Consider the following 20,712-nt stretch of genomic DNA (forward strand, 5'->3'; position numbering starts at 1 on the left):
TCACCTGGTGTACTGAATAGTGTCTTACACAAAACAGCCATTCAAGCATACTGGATTTTTGAAAGGCCTTGTTAGGCCACATAAACTGGAATTTTTCCAAAGAAGAATTATTTAGAATTAATACTATTTAAAGATTTGTGTGTGTGTGTGTGTGTGTGTGTGTTTAAAATTTTTAATTATTCTTTTTTGTCCCCCGAAATGTTATTTCAGGAGATTTGGTTGTGTAATACAATAAAAATTGTTATACACAAAATATACGATGTTTCAAAATAGATAAGACCGACATTTCTTGGCTTTTGTAGATTACTAGCCAACGGTGCATGAAATGAATTAAATTAAATTCTTATTGAGCTGGAGTCATGGATCCGGAAGAAATTTCGAGATGCAAATGGTATCGCCCCCTCTGGTGTAGGTAGACCAACTTACCTGCTATAAAAGGCAATGATTGAATTTGTACATTTCAAGATATCTCGGGTCCTGACTGGCTCATTAGGAAGAGCATGCAACCCTTCGTTTTTAAAATTTTTTTAATGTTTTTATTTATTTTTGAGAGAGAGAGAGAGAGAGAGAGACAGAGCACAAGTGGGGTAGGGGCAGAGAGAGAGAGGGAGACACAGAATCCGAAGCAGGCTCCAGGCTCCGAGCTGTCCGCACAGAGCCGGATGCGGAGCTCGAACCCACAAACTGAGATCATGACCTGAGCCGAAGCTGGCCGCTCAACCGACTGAGCCACCCAGGCGTCCTAAAAACTAAACAAACATTTTTACAAATTAAAAAAAGTTGAGGAAAATAAAATAATAAAAGACAATGTAGACTGAGTGACAACACAGAGAGGCTAATGGCATCAAAGAAGAATTTGTTACTTAGGGTTCCTGAAGGAAGGGGACGTATCACACCACAAAGGGCCACAGGGGGAAGAACCAGGTTGGGTCAGGAGGTGGACGCAGGAGTGAGGGGAAGGCATAGGCCACAGTCTTGACTGGGGTTTCCTCAGGAGAGGCAAGACAGAGCAAGGCAAACACCGTAGGACTGGTTGGCTTTGAACCGTAGGGACTGTCGCTGGCTGTCTGGTACCTGGCCCTGGCTGGATACGGAGCCAGGGAAATACTGACTCGGTGTGCGTGATTCAATGAAGGAGGTGGCTGGGCACATGGATCCGGGAGTAGTTAGAGGGCTTGTGAAATGATTTGAACACACCCACAGAAACTGGATCACAGGGGAGATACAATTTTGGCCTTTAGTTTGGCCCTGTGAGGCCACGCAGACAAATACAGGATCCAAGAAACACGATTATATCAGTAGACTCTTGTCTATGTATATCCCATTGTTTTCTTCTTTGATCATTTCGTTACTTGCTGGCACCACAAGGTGCTCCAGGCTCAGCCTGGAGTTTCCCCGGCTCTAGAATCAGCCATTTCTTCAAGGATTCCTGGTTCTTTTATTGGAGGGGTAGAGAGAGAGAGAGGGAGACAGAGAATCCGAAGCAGGCTCTGGGCTCTGAGGTGTCAGCACAGAGCCCGACGCGGGGCTGGAACCCATGAACCGCGAGATCATGACCTGAGCTGAAGTCGGATGCTTAACCGACTGAGCCACCCAGACGCCCCTATTATTTTTATTATTATTATTATTATTATTTAAAGAATTTATTTTTAAATAATTTCCACACCTAACATGGGGCTCGAATTGACAACCTCAAGATCAAGAGTCACGTGCTCTTCCGACTGAGCCAGCCAGGCGCCCTAACGATTCTTAACTTTTTAAGAAAGTCTATGGCAGAAGAGTTACTTGACCAAAACATCCAATAGCCAACAGTGACCTGATGATGTTAAATTTTACAAATGTTCATAAATATGATTCATAAATCACTACGAGACAGAAAGAAAAATCATTTTGCTGTGGAAAACCTTCAGCAGTTTAATATTCACTCTGTACGAATCAACGCATTCCTCTGTGGCAAAGCCCTCAGCCATAACTTCTCCAAATTACACATTGTTCCTTTAGTTCAGTGGTATGAGATCTACTCTGTATCCCTTTTTGTCATTATTATTGTTTTCTGCTGGACCTATTTCCTTTTTTGCTGAGAAAGTAGACTTTTTTTTTTTTTACTTGAAGCCCGATCTTCCTTTGGGTCTGGAGTTTTTATTTTATTATGTAGTATTTCATCACTTTAATATCCCCAGTGAGAAAGCAGCACAGCAGTATTAGCATGTAACCTTGACATTCAAGGAATATTTTAAATCTTTGCAGTGGCAGTTTCTTTAACAATGTAAAAATATCTGAAATATTTAGCCTTGACAAAGATATAAGAGATATGTTCTGAACCCATCATTCGTCCATATCTCATTTGAGCATTATAGCTGCTCTGTCTACAGTCTTCCTTTCAAGTTCATGGCTATTGGTTCATAATTAAATAAAGTCTTGTATGGTTAGGTGGAAGGAAAATATCATAGAACCAGAGAGACCATTCAGAGTCGATCAGGGCAATATTTACAAAACTCACGTAATCAAAGGAGTAATGTGGAACTTATTCAAGAGAACCTCAGGTTATTGGGAAACATAGATTCCACTCCCTTCCGTCGGCGAGTCTGATGCCATAGTCCTGACCCTGAACACCCGAATGCTTAACAAGAGTTCCAGATGGCGTTCGCCATTAGGCAAGTTTGGAAACACTGATTTCATCCAAGAGCCTGATTGTGTGTTAGGAAACTGAGGCCCGGAGCAGAAGAGCCGCTTTCCTCTGAGTGCCCCTCCCCCAACACCCGTTAAACACCTGCTTGTAGATAGCACCAGTAAACTGGGAGCAGATGGCAAGGTTTGGGACAGTGCACGGCTGTGTTCTGCCGGTGGGATTGTACATTGGTACAACCTTCCAGACAGACAGTTTGGCAATGCATGTCAAAATATTAAACATGCTCGTCCTTTGATCCAGTAATTCCAGATGAGAACGGCATTTCTCAGACTGTCACTGAGACCAGTTGCATCAGAAGCACGTAGGAGCGGTGCTCCGATGGAGAATGCGCTATTAGGATCCATTTTTGAGAGGCGAGGAAACTGAGGCACAGATAATTCAATTTGTTTACCCAAAGTCACGCAGCTCCGTGAGGAAACTGGGACTCGGACCCCAGGAAACCGACTGGGGCGCCCGTGTTCTTGGCCATCTCACTGCAGGGCAGTGGTCAGTGTGGACCATTTCTATGAGGTGCACACTGCCTCTTTTCTTTCTGGGCTCATTCAAAAGTGAGTCATGGCTATTAGTGAAAGTAATTTAGGTAGACTTGGACCAGGTTTCTCACTGTCAATTGATGTCAGTTGGTGGTTGCACAATATGAATGTACTTCACGCCGCTGACCCGTATTGTTAAAAATCATTAAAGTAACGCATTTTGTGCTATATAAATTTTACCATAGTAAAAAATGATGATAATGGGTTATAACACACTTTATGAAAAATAATCCATAGGTCCTTAATGATAAATAATAATGGTAATAATGATGACGATGGCAAAAAGAGATAGGGAAAGTTCTTCACACACACAAAAAGTGCCATCATGGGGAGGCTGGGTGGCGCAGTCGGTTAAGCGTCCGACTTCAGCCAGGTCACAATCTCGCGGTCCGTGAGTTTGAGCCCCGCGTCAGGCTCTGGGCTGATGGCTCGGAGCCTGGAGCCTGTTTCCGATTCTGTGTCTTCCTCTCTCTCTGCCCCTCCCCGGTTCATGCTCTGTCTCTCTCTGTCCCCCAAAAAATAAATAAACGTTGAAAAAAAAATTGAAAAAACAAAAAAACAAAAAAAATGCCATCTGCTAAATGTGGAAAAAAAAACCCCATTTTGAAAAACCATCAAGGTAACAATTGATATGTGTAAGTATGGATCTTCAATAAAATGCCAAATCCAATGGGTGAAAGATTCGTTTGGGAAAAGGATATTCATGCGATCTCAAAGCGTCACCTCACAGATCATTTTTTTAGAGTTTATTTAAAAAAAAAATTTTTTTAACGTTTTATTTATTTTTGAGATAAGAGAGACAGAGCATGAGACAGAGAGAGACAGAGCGTGAACGGGGGAGGGGCAGAGAGAGAGGGAGACACAGAATCTGAAGCAGGCTCCAGGCTCTGAGCTGTCAGCACAGAGCCCGACCCGGGGCTTGAACCCACAGACTGCGAGATCATGACCTGAGCTGACGTCGGACGCTCAACGGACTGAGCCACCCAGGCGCCCCAGAGTTTTTTTATTTTTTGAGAGAGAGTGGGGGAGGGGCAGAGAGCGAGGGAGACAGAGATAATCCCAAGCTGGCTCTGTGCCATCAGCAGTAGGGAGCCGGGCACTGGGCTCGAACTCACGAACTCCGAGATCATGACCTGAGCTGAAATCAAGAGTCCGATCCTTAGCCGGCTGAGCCCCCCAGGGGTCCCATCACCCCACAGGTAATCAGTAACTACAGACGGCATCAGATGGCATCAGATGCCCCTGTCAGTTGCCGCATTAAGCGACCAAATCAGGTTTCGCCAGTGGTGGCACAACACCAGCGACACGTGCCTCCAGATGTGATGAGGTGGCAAGTGTGCAACCCCGACTGTGAAGTTCTCTTGACACGAATTTTAATCTGGAACTAATCCTGGGGAGCTCAGCTAAAACCAGATAGTGAGATGTTTTGCAAAGCTGCTGGCTTAGACTCTATGTCGTTGCCATGAAAGATGAAAAAAAAATAAGCAAGGGCATGTTTGAGATTAAAGGAGACTAAGCAGGCAGGACAATTAAGTGCAATATGGTTAAGTTCGTTTTAAACAAAGAGAGGACGTCTTGGGGCAACGGGGCAGATCTGAATACTGACTGTATATTAGATAATATTTATTATATCAATTTTAATGTTTTAGGCTTGATAATAATGCTGTGGTTATGTGGGAAAATATTTTTTTAAGAGATACATCTTGAAATATTTAGGAATAAAATGCCATATTTGTAATTTACTTTCAAAAGGCTGAGTAAAAAAGTCTAGACCTCGAGCTATAGACGGAATTAAAAGCAATGTGGCACCATGTTAATATTTGCCTCTGAATCCGGAAGATGACACCTAAGTGCTCATAATTCTTTCCTTTTTCTGCAGTTTTTCCATTTTTCAAAATAAAAAGTCGAGTCTAACCCTCGAAGTTATGTCTCAAGAAGTAAATGGTTTGGATTTCTTGTTTTAAATATACAAAAATAGGGGCGCCTGGGTGGCTCAGTCCCGTCAAGCGTCTGACTCTTGATTTCGGCTCAGGTCATGATCTCACGGTTCATGAATTAGAGTCCCCCACCTCGGGCTCCGTGCCGACAGGGTGATGCCTGCTTGGGATTCTCTCCTTTCTCTCTCTCTGCCCCTGCCCTGATCGTTCTCTCTCTCTCTCAAATAAGCATTCAAAAATAAGTAAACAAAAATCGCAGCATTACACCCATAAAATTATGGATATTTAAAGACACAAAAATAGTGCAATCTACAGGAATACCCAAATACTGAGAATCAATATTGTGGGCCAGCAGGGACCTTGTTCTTATTCACCTTTTAGTCTTCAGAACCCTGTTCATGGTAAGGGCTTAGTACATGTTGAATGGAGAAGTGAGGAATTTGTTTTATTTTGTAACCGGATGTTTTAGGCAACTCCTTGGAAAGGTGATCTGGATGTTTTATGCAGAAAGAGGGGAGGTGAGCTGGAGGGTAAGAGTAACAGAAAGGGGCTTGCATGGAGCGCCTGGGTGGCTCAGTCAGTGAGGCGTCGGACTTTGGCTCAGGTCATTGGGTCTGTAAGTTCAAGTCCCGCATCGGGCTCTGTGCTAACAGCTCCGAGCCTGGGCCCTCCTTCCAATTCTGTGTGTGTGCCTCTCTCTGCCCCTCCCCCCCTCAAAATTAAATAAACACTTAGAAAAATTTTGAATTGAAAGTGTTTGGTAAAGTAGGTAGAACATTCCCTGTGTAGAATTATTGTTGTGTATAATTTGTTATAGTTTTTAAAAAGTTCTGGTACAGGGGCACCTGGCTGGCTGGGTCTGTAGAGCACGTGACTCTTGATCCTGAGGTTGTGAGTTCGAGCTCCATGTTGGGTGTGCAGAGATTACTTAAAAAATAAAATCTGAAATAAAATAAAAAAATTAAAAGTTCTGGTACAGGATAATAATTTGAAGGATATAGTTTCATTTTATGGAATTCTCATAATTGGATCTTCTTTGTATATATGTCCCCAAATCTGTAAATAAATGAACAAGGAAACTCTTAGTCTATTTTAGAAAGAATAACCTTCAGTGTGGCATTTGCTTTCACACACACACCAAACGTGCTAATTATAACTAAATTTTTCATCTGTTCACGAAAGCATGTTTCCCAGGTGTTGGGGCAGGTGTTGGGTATTCCTCACACTTCGAGATCAAACTACAGTATTTCCGTGTGTGTGTGTGTGTGTGTGTGTGTGTGTGTGTACGAGAGAGACAGAGAGAGAGAGACAAAGAGAGAGCAGTTGAACATACAGAAAAGTGTGTAAAACAAGGCATACATTGGGGCGCCTGGGTGGCGCAGTCGGTTAAGCGTCCGACTTCAGCCAGGTCACGATCTCACGGCCCGTGAGTTCGAGCCCCGCGTCAGGCTCTGGGCTGATGGCTCAGAGCCTGGAGCCTGTTTCCGATTCTGTGTCTCCCTCTCTCTCTGCCCCTCCCCCGTTCATGCTCTGTCTCTCTCTGTCCCAAAAATAAATAAACGTTGAAAAAAAAATTAAAAAAAAAAACAAGGCATACATTTTGACCAATAAATAGTAAGCAACCAAGTGAAAAAACAACATTTTTAGAATCCCCCTTCCCATGTCCTTTTCCCCGGGTTCCACATCATCTCTCTCTTTAGAAGTGAGCACGACCTTGACCCTTGTGACAATTATTTTCCTGTCTTTCTCTATATTTCTACCTCTTTGTATACATCTCTAACCCATACGGCTTGGTTTTACCTGTTTCTGTGAACTTCATGTGAATGAACTCATACTGTACAAATTCTTCTGTTTCCTGCTTCTTTTCTCCAACATGACGTTTTTAAGGATTCACCCAAAGGGTTTTGTGCACGTGTGGACAATGCATTTATTATTACTGTATTGCACTCCATTGTTTAAACATGCTACAACTTATTCATCCACTATATTCTTTATTGTACATATGCAAATTTCAGTTTTGGGGTTACTGCAAGTAATATTGCTATAAACGTTCTTGTACACGGACCCGATGCATATATATGTGTCTCTCTAGGGGTACACCTGGGAGTGCAATCATCAGGTCATAGGTTGTGGATATCCTCAGGTTTCTGAGATTAGGCCAGATTGTGATTATACCCATTTGTATTCCTACCTGTCATGAATAAGAATTCCTGTTGCTCTACATTCTGCCCAACACTTGATATTATTTAAAAAAAATTTTTTTTAAGGTTTATTTTTGACAGAGAGAGAGAGAAAGAGAGAGAGAGACAGAGCCCAAGTGGGGGAGGCAAAGAGAGAGAGGGAGACACAGAATCCGAAGCAGGCTCCAGGCTCTGAGCCATCAGCACAGAGCCCGACGTGGGACTTGAACTCACTAACCGGGAGATCATGACCTGAGCTGAAGGCAGACGCTCAACCGACTGAACCACCCAGGCACCCCTATACTTGATATTATTAAAATTAAAAATTTTTGCCAATCTAGTAGTTGTAGGAGTTATCTGGTTGTGCTTTGAACTGTCATTTCACTTCATTCATTTTACCAATGATGTTGAGCACCTTTGCATGTGTTTATTGGCAAGATAGATTTCTTTGAACATGTTTTGTTCCATGGACCCTTCCCCCCCCAATCAATTTGAATATCCCTCAAATCGGACACGTTTGGGAGATTATATTGTAGCTAAATTTTTTTTCTACTTTTTTACTGTTAGTTTTAATTTTTTAAAGCTTATTTATTTTGAGAGAGAGAAAGGGAGAGAGAGAGAGAGAGAGCAGGGGAGGGGCAGAGACAGAGGGAGAGAGAATCCCAAGCAGGCTCTACACTGTCAACCCAGAGCCCCACTTGGGGCTTGATCCCATTAGCCATGAGATCACGACCTGAACCAAAATCAAGAGTTGGGCGCTTAACTGACTGAGCCATTCAGGTGCCCCACATTTTTTTTTTAGAGTAGGCTCCTCACCCAATGTAGGGCTTGAACTCATGACTCTGAGATCAAGAGTTGCATGCTCTCCCAACTGAGCCAGCCAGGCACCCCAATTGGAGATAAATGTCTTAACATCAAATTCAAAGCATTGAGGTCAACATCAGAGAACCAAGAACTGAGGGGAAGAGAGAAGATGAAGTGAGGTAAGAGAGACAGGCTGATAAATAATTACTAGAATAATAGTAAACTTTTTAAAATGTTTATTTCTTTTTGACAGAGAGAGAGAGAGAGAGAGAGAAAACACAAGCGGGGGAGGGGCAGAGAGAGAGGGAGACAGAATCTGAAGCAGGCTCCAGGCTCTGAGCTGCCAACGCAGATCCCAATGTGGGGCTCGAGCCCGCCAACTATGAGATCATGACCTGAGCTGTAGTGGAACGCTTAACGACTGGTCCACCCAGGCGCCCCAGAAATAAAAACTTTAATGGAAATTTCAGAGTGGTTGGAAGGGAGAGTTCAAATTCCCTCCATAGGAGAGAATTTTATTTATTTATTTTATTTATTTATTTTTATTTCTTTTATCCCACCTTTTATTTATTTTTTTAAATTTTTTTTAGTTTAACCTTTATTTTTGAGACAGAGAGAGACAGAGCATGAACAGGGGAAGAGCAGAGAGAGAGGGAGACACAGAATCTGAAACAGGCTCCAGGCTCTGAGCTGTCAGCACAGAGCCCGACGCGGGGCTCGAACTCACGGACCGTGAGATCATGACCTGAGCCGAAGTCGGACGCTTAACCGACCAAGCCACCCAGGCACCCCCCAATCCCACCTTTTAAAGAAGCTATTTTTCATAGACTGTAAAGCTGGATGGAAACAAATGCAAATGGAAGATGGCAAAAGAGAAATAGAACCTCGTATTATTTCATCATATAAGAAAGAATGTTAATGAACACCTACTCCAAGAGTCTACCGCGCAGGGTATACAAGAGGTGCCCTCTGAGGGCCTCACTCACATAAATGTGCATTTAAGCTTTTGTTCCTTTCCACTATAAGTTGGAGATTCTAAATGTTCAATATCTTTTTAGCAACCATAGAATTTGTTCTGTGTGGGGCTGGTAAAACCTCATCTGTTTGATGTTTCTTACAATTGAATTGCAATGATGGTTGTTGCCTAAGGTGTTGTTATAATAATAATTAACTGGGGTTGGGGGGGAAGTAGCTTATGGTAATCAAGATTTCTGGTTTGGCCTAGCGCTGGGAATTCTTAAAGATCACATGCCTGTCTTCTGAAGGACTGTCTAGACCAATAGATTTTAGGAATTATGGATTCGGGCTAGCTAGCCACAATAATAGAGGTGTTATTTATTTCAACCAGTTCCGTGGCAAAGAACAAAAACAAAAACAAAAAACCCACTCTGGTTTGATTCAGAAAAAAAGGGACGTTCTCTTTATGAAGAAGTTCCACTTTATATAATCGCTGATCTCCCGGAGGAAACGGGGAATATTAAAATATTGAAAACCTGGTCATCTTGTCCCACACGTGAGTTGGTGCAGCAGCGTAAGGATAAAGGTTACGGCAAGAATTCATTCACAGATGGCTTACACGCTAGGAACTACTTTGCACACACATCCTGAAAATGGGGACCACCTTTTACAAAGAAACAAACTAGATCATATCGCACGACCGAGGAGTCAGAGGCCAAATATAGGATTATAGATGGGTTGCTTAAATCTTATTGACTTGCCCTGACATGTCCTTTCCCACATTCAGTCCAGAATCCTCGACCCTCTACAGACTTTCAGGTGGGTGACGCCCCACCATACATTTGCAGTCCTGGCCTTTTGTTTGAGCTCCAGCCCCGACCTTTCACTTTCTGCTGGGTATCTCTAATTTCTAGAAACAACCTCCATATCAGATCCCCCTTTGGACTTCCTCATTTATTTCAGCTATTTGAGTCTCTCTTGACGGCCTAAAATCTTGGACTCCTACCAGACTCCTCCTTCTGGTCTATTCACTGCGCCCTTCTTAATCTAATCAGTAGCACATTCTTGCTAGATCATTTCTTTTCACCCCCCTTCCCCCACCCCGCTGGCCTTATTTTTAATGCAGACCTTTATCTCTCTCATACCTATATTATCACACCAGCCTCCTAACTCCACGGCTCCAGCCAGTCTTGGGCTCTTTTGCGCCAGATTTATCTTTGAGCTTTGCACACCCGTTTCTTTGCACAAGCATGCCCTGCCTTGCCAGTCCGTTCTGGCGTCGTGTCTGAGCTCAACTCTACCCCATCCCCTTTCTTTAATGGTCATTTTCCTCATGTATACTTCTTTGACGGACCCCCCCTGACGGCCCCCTGTCTCTATTAAAACTCCCTTAGTTTACTGTCTTAGTTCTTCCTTAGACACTACGGAAGAGTGCAGAACACTGCTGTTGTTCTTTACATTTTATGATTGGCTCTACCTCCAGGGAAGTTAGCAAGCGTGTCTTTTTTCCACTCAGTGTATCCTGGACATCTTTTTTTTTTTTTCCCAGCACATATATATTTATCTAATGCTCTTTATTTTATTTTATATTTATAAGTAGGCTCCATGCCCAACGTGGGGCTTGAACTCACGACCCTGAGATTGAGAGTCACGTGCTCTACTGGCTGAATCAGCTCTTTTAACGCCTGCTGAGTACGGGGTGCATGAAAACTCATTGAACCAGTCTGTTACTCATGGACACCGGAGGTTTTGTTATCGTCAAACACACTGCAATGAACACCCTTGCATATCTTGAGGGGCTATAATACCCATAGGTGAAATTGCAGCACTGGGATTGCTGGATTGAAAAATATTTTTTAAATATGCTTAAACATATTTTAAAAATATTTTTATCTCCTTTATATATTATATATATTTCTATTTTTTACATCTTTATATTTTACGTTTTATATGTTTTATATTTATACATATTTATGTCTATTAGTATATACTTTTTTTTTTTAATTTTTTTCAACGTTTTTTATTTACTTTTGGGACAGAGAGAAACAGAGCATGAACGGGGGAGGGGCAGAGAGAGAGGGAGACACAGAATCGGAAACAGGCTCCAGGCTCTGAGCCATCAGCCCAGAGCCCGACTCGGGGCTCGAACTCACGGACCGCGAGATCGTGACCTGAGCTGAAGTCGGACGCTCAACCGACTGCGCCACCCAGGCGCCCCAGTTAGTATATACTTTTAAAACTTGGATTCACATAATTTGCACCCTCTGTTTTCTTTTCTTTTCTTTTCATTTATTTTTTAAATATAATTTATTGTCAAATTGGCTAACATAGAGTGTGTTCAGTGTGCTTTTGGTTTTGGGGGTAGATTTCCGTGATGCCTCGCTTACATACGACACCCAGGGCTCATCCCAACAAGTGCCCTCCTCAGTGCCCATCACCCATTTTCCCCTTTCCCCCCTCCCCATTCATCCTCAGTTTGTTCTCTGTATTTAAGAGTCTCTTATGGTTTGCCTCCCTCTCCCCTCTGTTTGTATCTATTATTTCCCCCTTCCCTCCCCCATGGTCTTCTGTTAAGTTTCTCAAGTTCCACATAGGAGTGAAAACATACGACATCCGTCTCTCTCTGACTGACTTATTTCGCTTAGCATAATACCCTCCAGTTCCATCCACGTTGCTGCAAATGGCAGGATTTCATTCTTTCTCATTGCCAAGTAGTATTCCATTGGATATATAAACCACATCTTCTTTATCCATTCATCAGTTGATGGACATTTAGGTTATTTCCATAATTTGGCTATTGTTGAAAGCACTGCTATAAACTTTGGGGGTACATGCGCCCCCATGCATCAGCACTCCTGTATCCCTTGGGTTAATTCCTAGCAGTGCTACTGTTGGGTCGTAGGGTAGTTCTATTTTTAATTTTTTGAGGAACCTCCACACTGTTTTCCAGAGCGGCTGCACCAGTTTGCATTCCCACCAACAGGGCAAGAGGGTTCCCGTTTCTCCACATCCTCGCCAGCATCGATAGTCTCCTGATTTGTTCATTTTGGCCACTCTGATGGGCGTGAGGTGGTATCTCAGTGTGGTTTTGATTTGCATTTCCCTGGTGAGGGGCGACGTTGAGCATCTTTTCATGAGTCTGTTGGCCATCTGGTCTACTTTCATTTTAGATATCACTCATCTTCCTGCCCCCCGGGATTCAGACATTGACCGTGGGGGTTTTGTTTAATGGCAGCTCATCCCCTCAGACTATGACTACCAGGAAGGTGTTAAGCCAGGTAGAGAAGAAGGAAATGAGGGCCAGAAAACAGACTCCTCAGTGGCCAGTGTATAGCTTCTTAGACTGGGGGAATCTGCTGGCCTCTGCCACTTATTACCTGGAGCCCAAATGAAATCTGAATGTATCTATTTATGAAATAAGGATAATCTTTACTTCATTTTTATAGATATGAATATAGATGAAATAAGATTTCATTGTCTTGGGGCGCCTGGGTGGCTCAGTCGGTTAAGCATCTGACTTCGACTCAGGTCACGATCCCGCGGTCCGTGAGTTCGAGCCCCGCGTGGGGCTCTGGGCTGATGGCTCGGAGCCTGGAGCCTGCTTCCGATTCTGTGTCTCCCTCTCTCTCGGCCCCTCCCCCGTTCATGCTCTGTCTCTCTCTGTCTCAAAAATAAATAAACGTTAAAAAACAAACAAACAAAAAAAGAATAAAAAAAAAAAAAGATTTCATTGTCTTAACCATTAGGAATTCTCCAGGAGGTTGGTACTGTGCAATTGTGTGAACTCAGAACAGCAGAGTTCAAACTTGATCAAGATAAAAAAAAGCGGTAGAGGGCAGCGAGTTTCTTGTCACCTTCACCGCTTTTGTGCGACCAAATGTTTCCTGTGCCTACAAGTGGGAAAGAAGGAGTGAGCTTGTCTCTTAATTGCTTTAGAGTTTTGTTTATTTACTTAACGCACCTTTTTGAAGTCCCGCAATTTATGGAAAAATAAATGCCATTTTACCGCAGTGTGTTATTTTGGCATGCTCATCGGTTTTAGAAGTTTGGGTAAAAATATTTATCTGAGGGTGGCTCAGTCGGTTAAGCGGCCCACTTGGGCTCAGGTCGTGATCTCACAGTTTGTGGATTCGGCCTCCGCACTGGGCCCTGTGCTGACAGCTCGGAGCCTGGAGCCTGTGTCAGATTCTGTGTCTCCCTCTCTCTCTGTCTCTGTCTCTGTCTCTCTCTCTGCCCTTCTCCCGCTTATGCTCGCTCTCTCTCAAAAGTAAATAAAGATTAAAAAATATTTATCTGAAAGCTTATCAAATTTGAAAGTGTACCACGAAGTATTTTACAGTTATTCATTCTAGTGAAACAAATTAAGTTGTGGCAACTGGAAAGTTACTTTTTTTTTTTTTTTTTAAATAGCAGGATGTAGACATTTTAGTATAATACATGTTTTTTTTTTTAATTTTTTTTTCAACTTTTTTATTTTTGGGACAGAGAGCGACAGAGCATGAACGGGGGAGGGGCAGAGAGAGAGGGAGACACAGAATCGGAAACGGGCTCCAGGCTCCGAGCCATCATCAGCCCAGAGCCCGACGCGGGGCTCGAACTCACGGACCGCGAGATCGTGACCTGGCTGAAGTCGGCCGCTTAACCGACTGCGCCACCCAGGCGCCCCACATGTTTTTTAATGGGTAGGTGCGGGAGCCTGGAAGGAAGGCTGAAACAAGAATAGTGTGGCTGCGTTGCTGAGTGATGTTATTAGTATACTAGAATGCAAATTTAACCATGCAAGTAAGCGAGCCAGTTCAGAGTGGTCCAAAACAAAGCCCCTTCACCTTCTCACACCTTAGTAGTGTGAGAGATTAGTTTCAGACAGGCCGCATTTTTTTCACACCATTCAGAAGTCCAAATTTAAGATTACCCACCAGGATGTCACATGTCACTGGGAACTGGAGAAGCTTGCCTTGTGTGATCACGTCTTGACGAGTGGAGTGGGGGCAAAACAAGAGACCGGGAGTTGGGGGCTTCTTTTTGGAAGACCTAGAAGGACAAAGGGATTGAATTCACTGGATGACTCCCTTCCTCGCCTTCTGCTTTTCAGAGTTTCTGGTGCTTTAAAGTTTCCACGCCAAGTGCAAATACAACTCTAAGACTCCGGCGGGAGAAGGCAAGTCCAGTGGCTGCCGTGAAGCTGTTCCGAGCCTGGCCCTCAGTCCTTACTCTTCAGGACCTCACTCCCCCCTCCTCCACCTTCAAGACTGACTGCAGATGGCCGGACTCCCTGGGAATCTGAAAGCCCTCGACATCCCTGGGGCAGCTGCTACCCCAAACCTCGGTGTGCTGTACCATTGTCAATCCTGAGTCACTTGACTCCCTTACCGATCTGTGAACCCAGGAGACAGGACTTTGTTCCAAACGCTCGGAAAGCCCCTGTCCCCTGTCCGACACTGTGTCCTGCACACGGTGGGGAAGTCATTTTGTGTTAGCCAGCAGGTTTAAGCGAATTCATACGAGGAGGTGAATGACTGAGCTCCGGGACCCTTATTTTAGGGTGTTTTACTTTTTAAAAATTATTTATTTATTTATTTATTAAAAAAATTTTTTTAAAATGTTTGTTTATTTTTGACAGGCAGAGCATGAGCGGGGGAGGGGCAGAGAGCGAAGGAGACACAGAATCTGAAGCAGGCTCCAGGCTTTTAGCTGTCAGCACAGAGCCCCACACGGGGCTCGAAGCCACGAACAGTGAGATCCTGACTTCAGCGGGAGTGGGATGCTTAACTGACTGAGCCACCCAGGTACCCCATACTTTAAAAGAAGCTGTTAGTAACCCGGAAGAATATGAACGGGGATGGTGTAGACCCAGCTGGAGAATACTTTTGGGCCTGGAAGACCCCCTCCCAGACCCAGGGGCTGGGGGCACTGAATGCCCTGCGACAGGGCTCTGCCAGTCCTACCGCTCCTGGCACTGTCCTACCCGGAGCCCGAGGTCCAGCCCCTGGTCAGTGCCCACCGGAACGCAGGAGGCGCTGAATAAAGAACTGCTTGTGGGCTAAGAAACATCCACGTTCCATCTAAGATTCATCCAGGGCCTAGGAAAGCCTGGCTTCCGGGCCGCAGTGGGCTCCCTCCAGCGTGGTGGCCCACACCTTCTTGGCCACAGCGGGGTTCGGGTGGGGGACTTCCCGCCGCGGGGGCTGGGCGGAAGGGACCGGTTCCAGGATTTGTCCACGTCCAACTGTCCTAAACTCCTGCAGCGGAGGCCAGCGGCAGAGGGGCCCTGATGGCTGGCCTGGCCCCCGCGGGTTGAGCGGCCCGACCCGGCGGGAGGCTAGGGTGCCTTCTGCTCCCTGGCCCGCGTGGGGGTGGGAGGCAGTCGCTTCCCAGGATCAGGCTGGAGTTTCCCCCACAGGCCACAGGGGCAGGCGTGTCACTGCGCTCTGGGACCGCTGGACCCGCCTTCGCTTTCCGCCTCGAGGCCCGTGGCCTCTGGGCTGAGGTCATGGAGGGCCAGGCGCCCTGCAGAGGCCCCAGGGGCGACACCGCCCCGGACACGCCACCGACACGCTTCTAAGCGCTTTCGGTGCTTTTTACACTTTTCCACCACCCGGAACCGCCCTCGGGTGCCGAAGTAGCCCAGGGAGCGGCGTGGGGGAAGCCTTTGTGCCCTCGCTGCTTGCTGGGACTTTTTCTTCCCGAAGAGAGCTCTTCCCCCACCCCTTTCCTCTCGAAAGTCTTGTGGTTTCCCTAGAAGTCGGAAAGAAGTTGCGAAGGTTGCGGAGCGCTCTCTGGCTCTTTTCTGTCCCGAAACTTTAAAAATCCCGAGGCGTGTGGCCGCCGGGAGATACTTGGGGTCAAGGGGAGGGAGCGAACAGCGCATTCCTTCGCCCTCTTCCCGCCCACCTGGTCCCCCAGCTCCCCTCCACCGCCCCCGCCCCGGGCTCGGCCCGGCGCCCCAGTTCCTGCAGCAGGCCCCGGGAGCTGCAGGGTTAAGCCCTGGAATGTGGCGGCGAGGAATGTGCATGCAGATGAGCCCAGCGTGGGGAGGGGCGGGTGAGGGCGGGCCCGGGGCGGGGCGCATGCTAATAGCATGCAAATGAGGAGGCCCGTCGCCGCCGGGGCCGCCGCTCCGCGGAGCTTCCCGGATCCGAGCCCAGACGGCGGCGGCTCGGGCAGCCTGGGCGCCGCGACCCTCGGCGGCCACAGGGGGACGGGGAGGAGGAGGAGGAAGAGGCGGAGGCAGCGGTTGCAGCCGCGAGGAGGAGGAGGAGGAGGAGGAGGAGGAGGAGGAGGAGGGTTCGCTCGCCTGCTCCGACGCAGACATGGTGGACTGATCCCCGGCGGGGCCGAGAGCAGGGTTTCCTGAGGCGCCCCCCGCGCGTGGCCCCGCCGCGCCCCGCGCCCCGCAGCCCCTCGCCGGCGCCCGCGTCGGGTGCGGCGGTCGGGCCGGGCATTCGCGTTCCCGCCGCGTCCCGCGCCCGGTCCCTATGGAGGCGCCGCTCGCCGGCGAGGCCGCCGACCATGCCTAGGAGGGCCGGGAGCGGGCAGCTGCCGCTACCCCGGGGCTGGGAGGAGGCCAGGGACTACGACGGCAAGGTCTTCTACATCGACCACAACACCAGGAGGACCAGCTGGATCGACCCCCGGGACAGGTGGGCGGCCGGGCCGCGGGTGGGCGCGGGGACCCGCCTCAGCAGCGCGGCGGCTGTTGTCCGGGAGATCCGGCCGATCGGCGGCGCCCGCGGCGCGGGGGGCGTGGGGCGTGGGGCGTTGCCGGCCCCGGGGTGCCGGGAGGGGTCTCGGCCAGGAGGCGCGGGACCCTCAGCCGGCGAGGAGCCCCGTAGGGGGCCAGTTGGAGCCGCCCCTTCCAGGGCCTCTTTGCCTTGCTCCCTTCTCGACGCCCCCTGGGACCTTTAGACACTCCCGGCCGGGAGGCGAGGGTGGCATTGGCGCTCCGGGCTGGCACTCCGTGTCCAGTTAATGGACCCCGAGGGGCCACCTGAGCCCCGTGGCGAGCTCGCTTCCGCCTGAAGTGGGCCAGATTTGCGCTGGAGGGTATCTTCGGCTTTTGGGAGGAGGGGACGGGCCGGGAGCCTCCTGGAGAAGGCCTGAGTGCAAGGTGGGGAACCAGCCAACCAAGCCACCTGTGGCATCTTCTCTTGGCTGTCCTTGGCTCCCTGCCTTGACTGCAAGCTCTTGACGGGGCGCGCCACCGGTCAGGCCGGAGGTCCTGGGCGTGGAGGGGGGCTCCAGGCACCCTTCCTCGCCGAGCCCTGGCTGTGGGTGTGATAAGCTCTGCCCCTCAGAGTTTAGAAACTCTTTTTGGGGAGTGGGGGGGGGGTGGTGGTGTTACTGCGTACTGCCCTCGCCAGAAACCTTGAACTGAGTCCCCACATCTTGAAAAGGCAGATTGTGTTTTGAAGAAAGAAATGCAGTGAACATTGGAACAGACTTGAGCTTATCACGATTTCTTGTAGTTTTCAACCCACACTTGTTAGTCCTGCTCGGAGGTAAAGAGGGGAAGCATAACCAAATCATCGTCTAAGAAGTTCCGGAGCTGAAGTTTTGCTGAATGTTCACAAATGTTGGTCCTTCATCCCGTCTTGTTACCCTTCAAAGGAAAATTTCTTATAGTGAGATTTATTATAAGAATAATAGATATTCCTAACTGTAAATTTGTAAGTTGGCCATTAAGGAGGCCAATTTTTACAGTTCCTAACTGTAAATTAGGGGTTTATAACCTTTTTTTTTTTTTTTAAGGTGCTTCTACTAAACACTGCCCCGTTTCTCATTTTGAAGCTGGAAGAGTTTCATACTATATGTTCTCAGTTAACTTTTCTCTTACGAATATTGTTTTTGAAACCTATTAACGAGTAATTATAAAAAAGTCATAAATGACATTATAAATTTATGGAACAGCCCTTATTAAATTATCCATGAAGGTATCAGTTTTGGTTTCCCTTCTGAAATGAGAAAAGGCACCTTGCTGAGGTTCTGGCGTGCCCCAGCCTGGCTGCCTGTTGCTGGCCTGATAAAAAGTTATGACAAGCATCACACCTTCACAGTTTCTCCAGACGTACTGCTTGTTGTCATAAACTTCCTGCTCCAGGTCAGTTATTTGACTTCTGCCCTTGCACTTGAAACTATTTAACAGATAGTAAATGTCAGTGATGATGGTGTGCACCCAGCAGTGACTTTTAAGGCACCTGTGTAAATATTTGGCTTTTACAGTCCTGTGGTCATTCTGCTTTCTGATACTTGGAGTTTCAGGCCATTGAAATCACAGTGAATTCTTGAAATATTTAGGCATTTCAGAGTCTTCATTTTGCATCTTCTATTATATCGTGTCATTTGTATTTACCAACAGAGATTACAAGAATATGTAATGCCCGGGTAAAGCAAATAGAAAGTGAAGTAAGAAACGACTTGGCTTATCCATATCACTACTTCTTAAACAAGTTAAGCATGCCTTTTATTTTAAGCTGTTAATGGATTAACAATTATTATGAACTCTGTTTTCAGGAAACTGGGTAACCAATAACCAGTTCATTTGATGTGGAGAAACAGTTTTGACTAAGATAACTTGTTATGATTCTAGTTGTCCGTGCAGCGGTTAGATCTTTAAGTATTTGGCAATATAAATTTGGGTTATACACATTTCTGGATCTCACTCTGAGTTTTGAAAGATTCTACGAGATCAGGGTCAATATGGACAATACTTAGCTTAAATTTGATTGCTTGCTTTTAGGGCAACGAAGTGACTGTAGGTCTTGCTAAGTTGTGTGAGAGATGGTGGGAGAGGATATTTGGAGGATATATTGAACTCTAGTCAATTTTGTCAGACACGCACCAAACTTATGGAAAAAGAGATGTGACACGGGCCTTTTGGAGTGTGCCCATTCTGCAGGATCACATGACAAATCCTGAAAGAAAGTGAGTTGATAAACTGTGGGTAGGCAGTATTTTGGAACCTTCAAAGTCATTTAATTAAAATGGTCATGATGACTTACCCAGTGCTATTTATGTTAAGAAAAACTCTGACGGTCTATCAGAATTTGTGAAGTATTTCCGATTGTATAGATGAATATGCATATTTGTGTGTGGGGGGGGAAGCTGGAGGCTTTTATGAGAACGTAATTTTGTTCAGTAAGTAGTGATTTTGGAATACCGAAGTATTAAAATTGCCCCAGCGCTTATTGACTGAGTAAGCTTAGGTGAGTTTGTGAGTCCCTCTAAACCCCCGTTCTCAACTCTAAAATGGAGGTAAGACCACCTACCTCATGGCGATGGTTAGGGATCCATAATTAGGGCCCAGCCGAATGGTCATGGGTGTGGTGGTGTCATTCCAGTTCACGAACTGAGGGGTGGTTCAGGTTACCCCTGGAACTAGTGGGTGTACCAGCACATATTTATTCAGTATTTATTGTGTGACAGTCACTGTGCTAAGCTCTTTAACAGTGATCTCCTTCTATTCTCCCATTAGTCCTATGAGGTCGATGCTAGGATTGTCTTGCAGTTACAGAGGAGGTGGAGAGACGCCATGGCTGTTCAAGGTGGCCAGGATTTGAAGCCAGGTAGTTGGACTCTAGAACCTGTGTCCTATGTCCTTCCTCCAGACCGCTGGAACACCTGGACGTGCTTAGAGGTGTTTGGGTGGAGTGGAACCTCTTTGCCCGGTGTTGATTTCTCAGGTCGATTGACCCGTCTTTATTGGTCTTCAAAGGTTCCTGTGAACTTTTTATGATTCCTAGATACATGTAGGATCTGGTTCATGAATGCTTTGAGCCTAATGGGTTGAAGGCCTGCCAGGTTGACCCCACGGAACAGCAGTGCAGGGCCAGGTAGAACTTGGAAATTCATTGCCCTCTTGGGCACATGAGAAGTTCTGTCTGGGGAAGAGTTAAGGGCTCTGTCTCGTTCCTGAATAGACTGCAATTTTACGATAACAGGCTTGACTTTACCCGCCCCCCCTCCCCCCCATCACCGTTCCTGGGGAAATCTCCCTGTCCATGATTCCTTGCTCCCCTCCCCCACCCCCCAGCGGGTCAGCTGTTATTTTGCGGGTCTGCTCCCTCCCTCACCTCTTATTTTGCCCACCGTGGACACCCTTTTGACCACACCAGTTGGTGTTTATGGTGGCCCATAGATCATGGCCAAATGGTGTGGTGCTTAAAAAAAAAAAAAAATGGCTACATTCAACATAGGAGAAAAAGGTAGGATGGATTCATTGCCTCTGAAGGGACTAGGGGGCTAAGGTGGGCAGGCCTCGGAGACTGGGGTGAATGGTGGTACAAACTCTCAGTAGAATTTTTCTCATTTTCTGTGCTTGGATTGACTGTTATCCGGAGATACAATAACTTTGTCTAGTTGAACGTGAAAGATTTACCAGCACACAAAAACTTGCTGATTTATACAGTCTTTGGTTTATGGCTAGGATCCGATATTGAGTGCCCTGTGTGCTTTCTAACTGAAGGGAAGAAGTTCTGGGGGGTGGGGAGGGTGACCGGGAGGAGGAAGAGGATGTCAGCTGGGTATCCTTGATGGCTGAGCTAACTCTTGGCTCTTTACACCCAGTTTATGGCACGTGATTAGGCTCTGAGGAACTCTGTATTGTCGTTCTTTCA

The 20,712-nt window shown here is 46.6% G+C and overlaps 1 protein-coding gene across 3 annotated transcripts in view; it reads left to right on the forward strand.

The window, feature by feature from the left end:
* The first annotated feature begins 16,184 nt into the window (after positions 1-16,184).
* The window catches only part of WWC2 (WW and C2 domain containing 2), a 213,211-nt gene continuing 208,683 nt past the window's right edge, over positions 16,185-20,712 (forward strand). The window contains exon 1 of one of the 3 annotated variants that reach the window (XM_043558145.1): positions 16,185-16,740. In XM_043558145.1, coding sequence (XP_043414080.1) covers positions 16,610-16,740 — 131 coding nt within the window. In that variant the 5' untranslated portion in view covers positions 16,185-16,609. The remainder of the gene's footprint in view (positions 16,741-20,712) is intronic. The other 2 variants (XM_043558164.1, XM_043558154.1) reach the window with 2 other exon arrangements.

Source organism: Prionailurus bengalensis, chromosome B1 (genome assembly GCF_016509475.1).
Source record: "Prionailurus bengalensis isolate Pbe53 chromosome B1, Fcat_Pben_1.1_paternal_pri, whole genome shotgun sequence".
Lineage (NCBI taxonomy): Eukaryota > Metazoa > Chordata > Mammalia > Carnivora > Felidae > Prionailurus > Prionailurus bengalensis.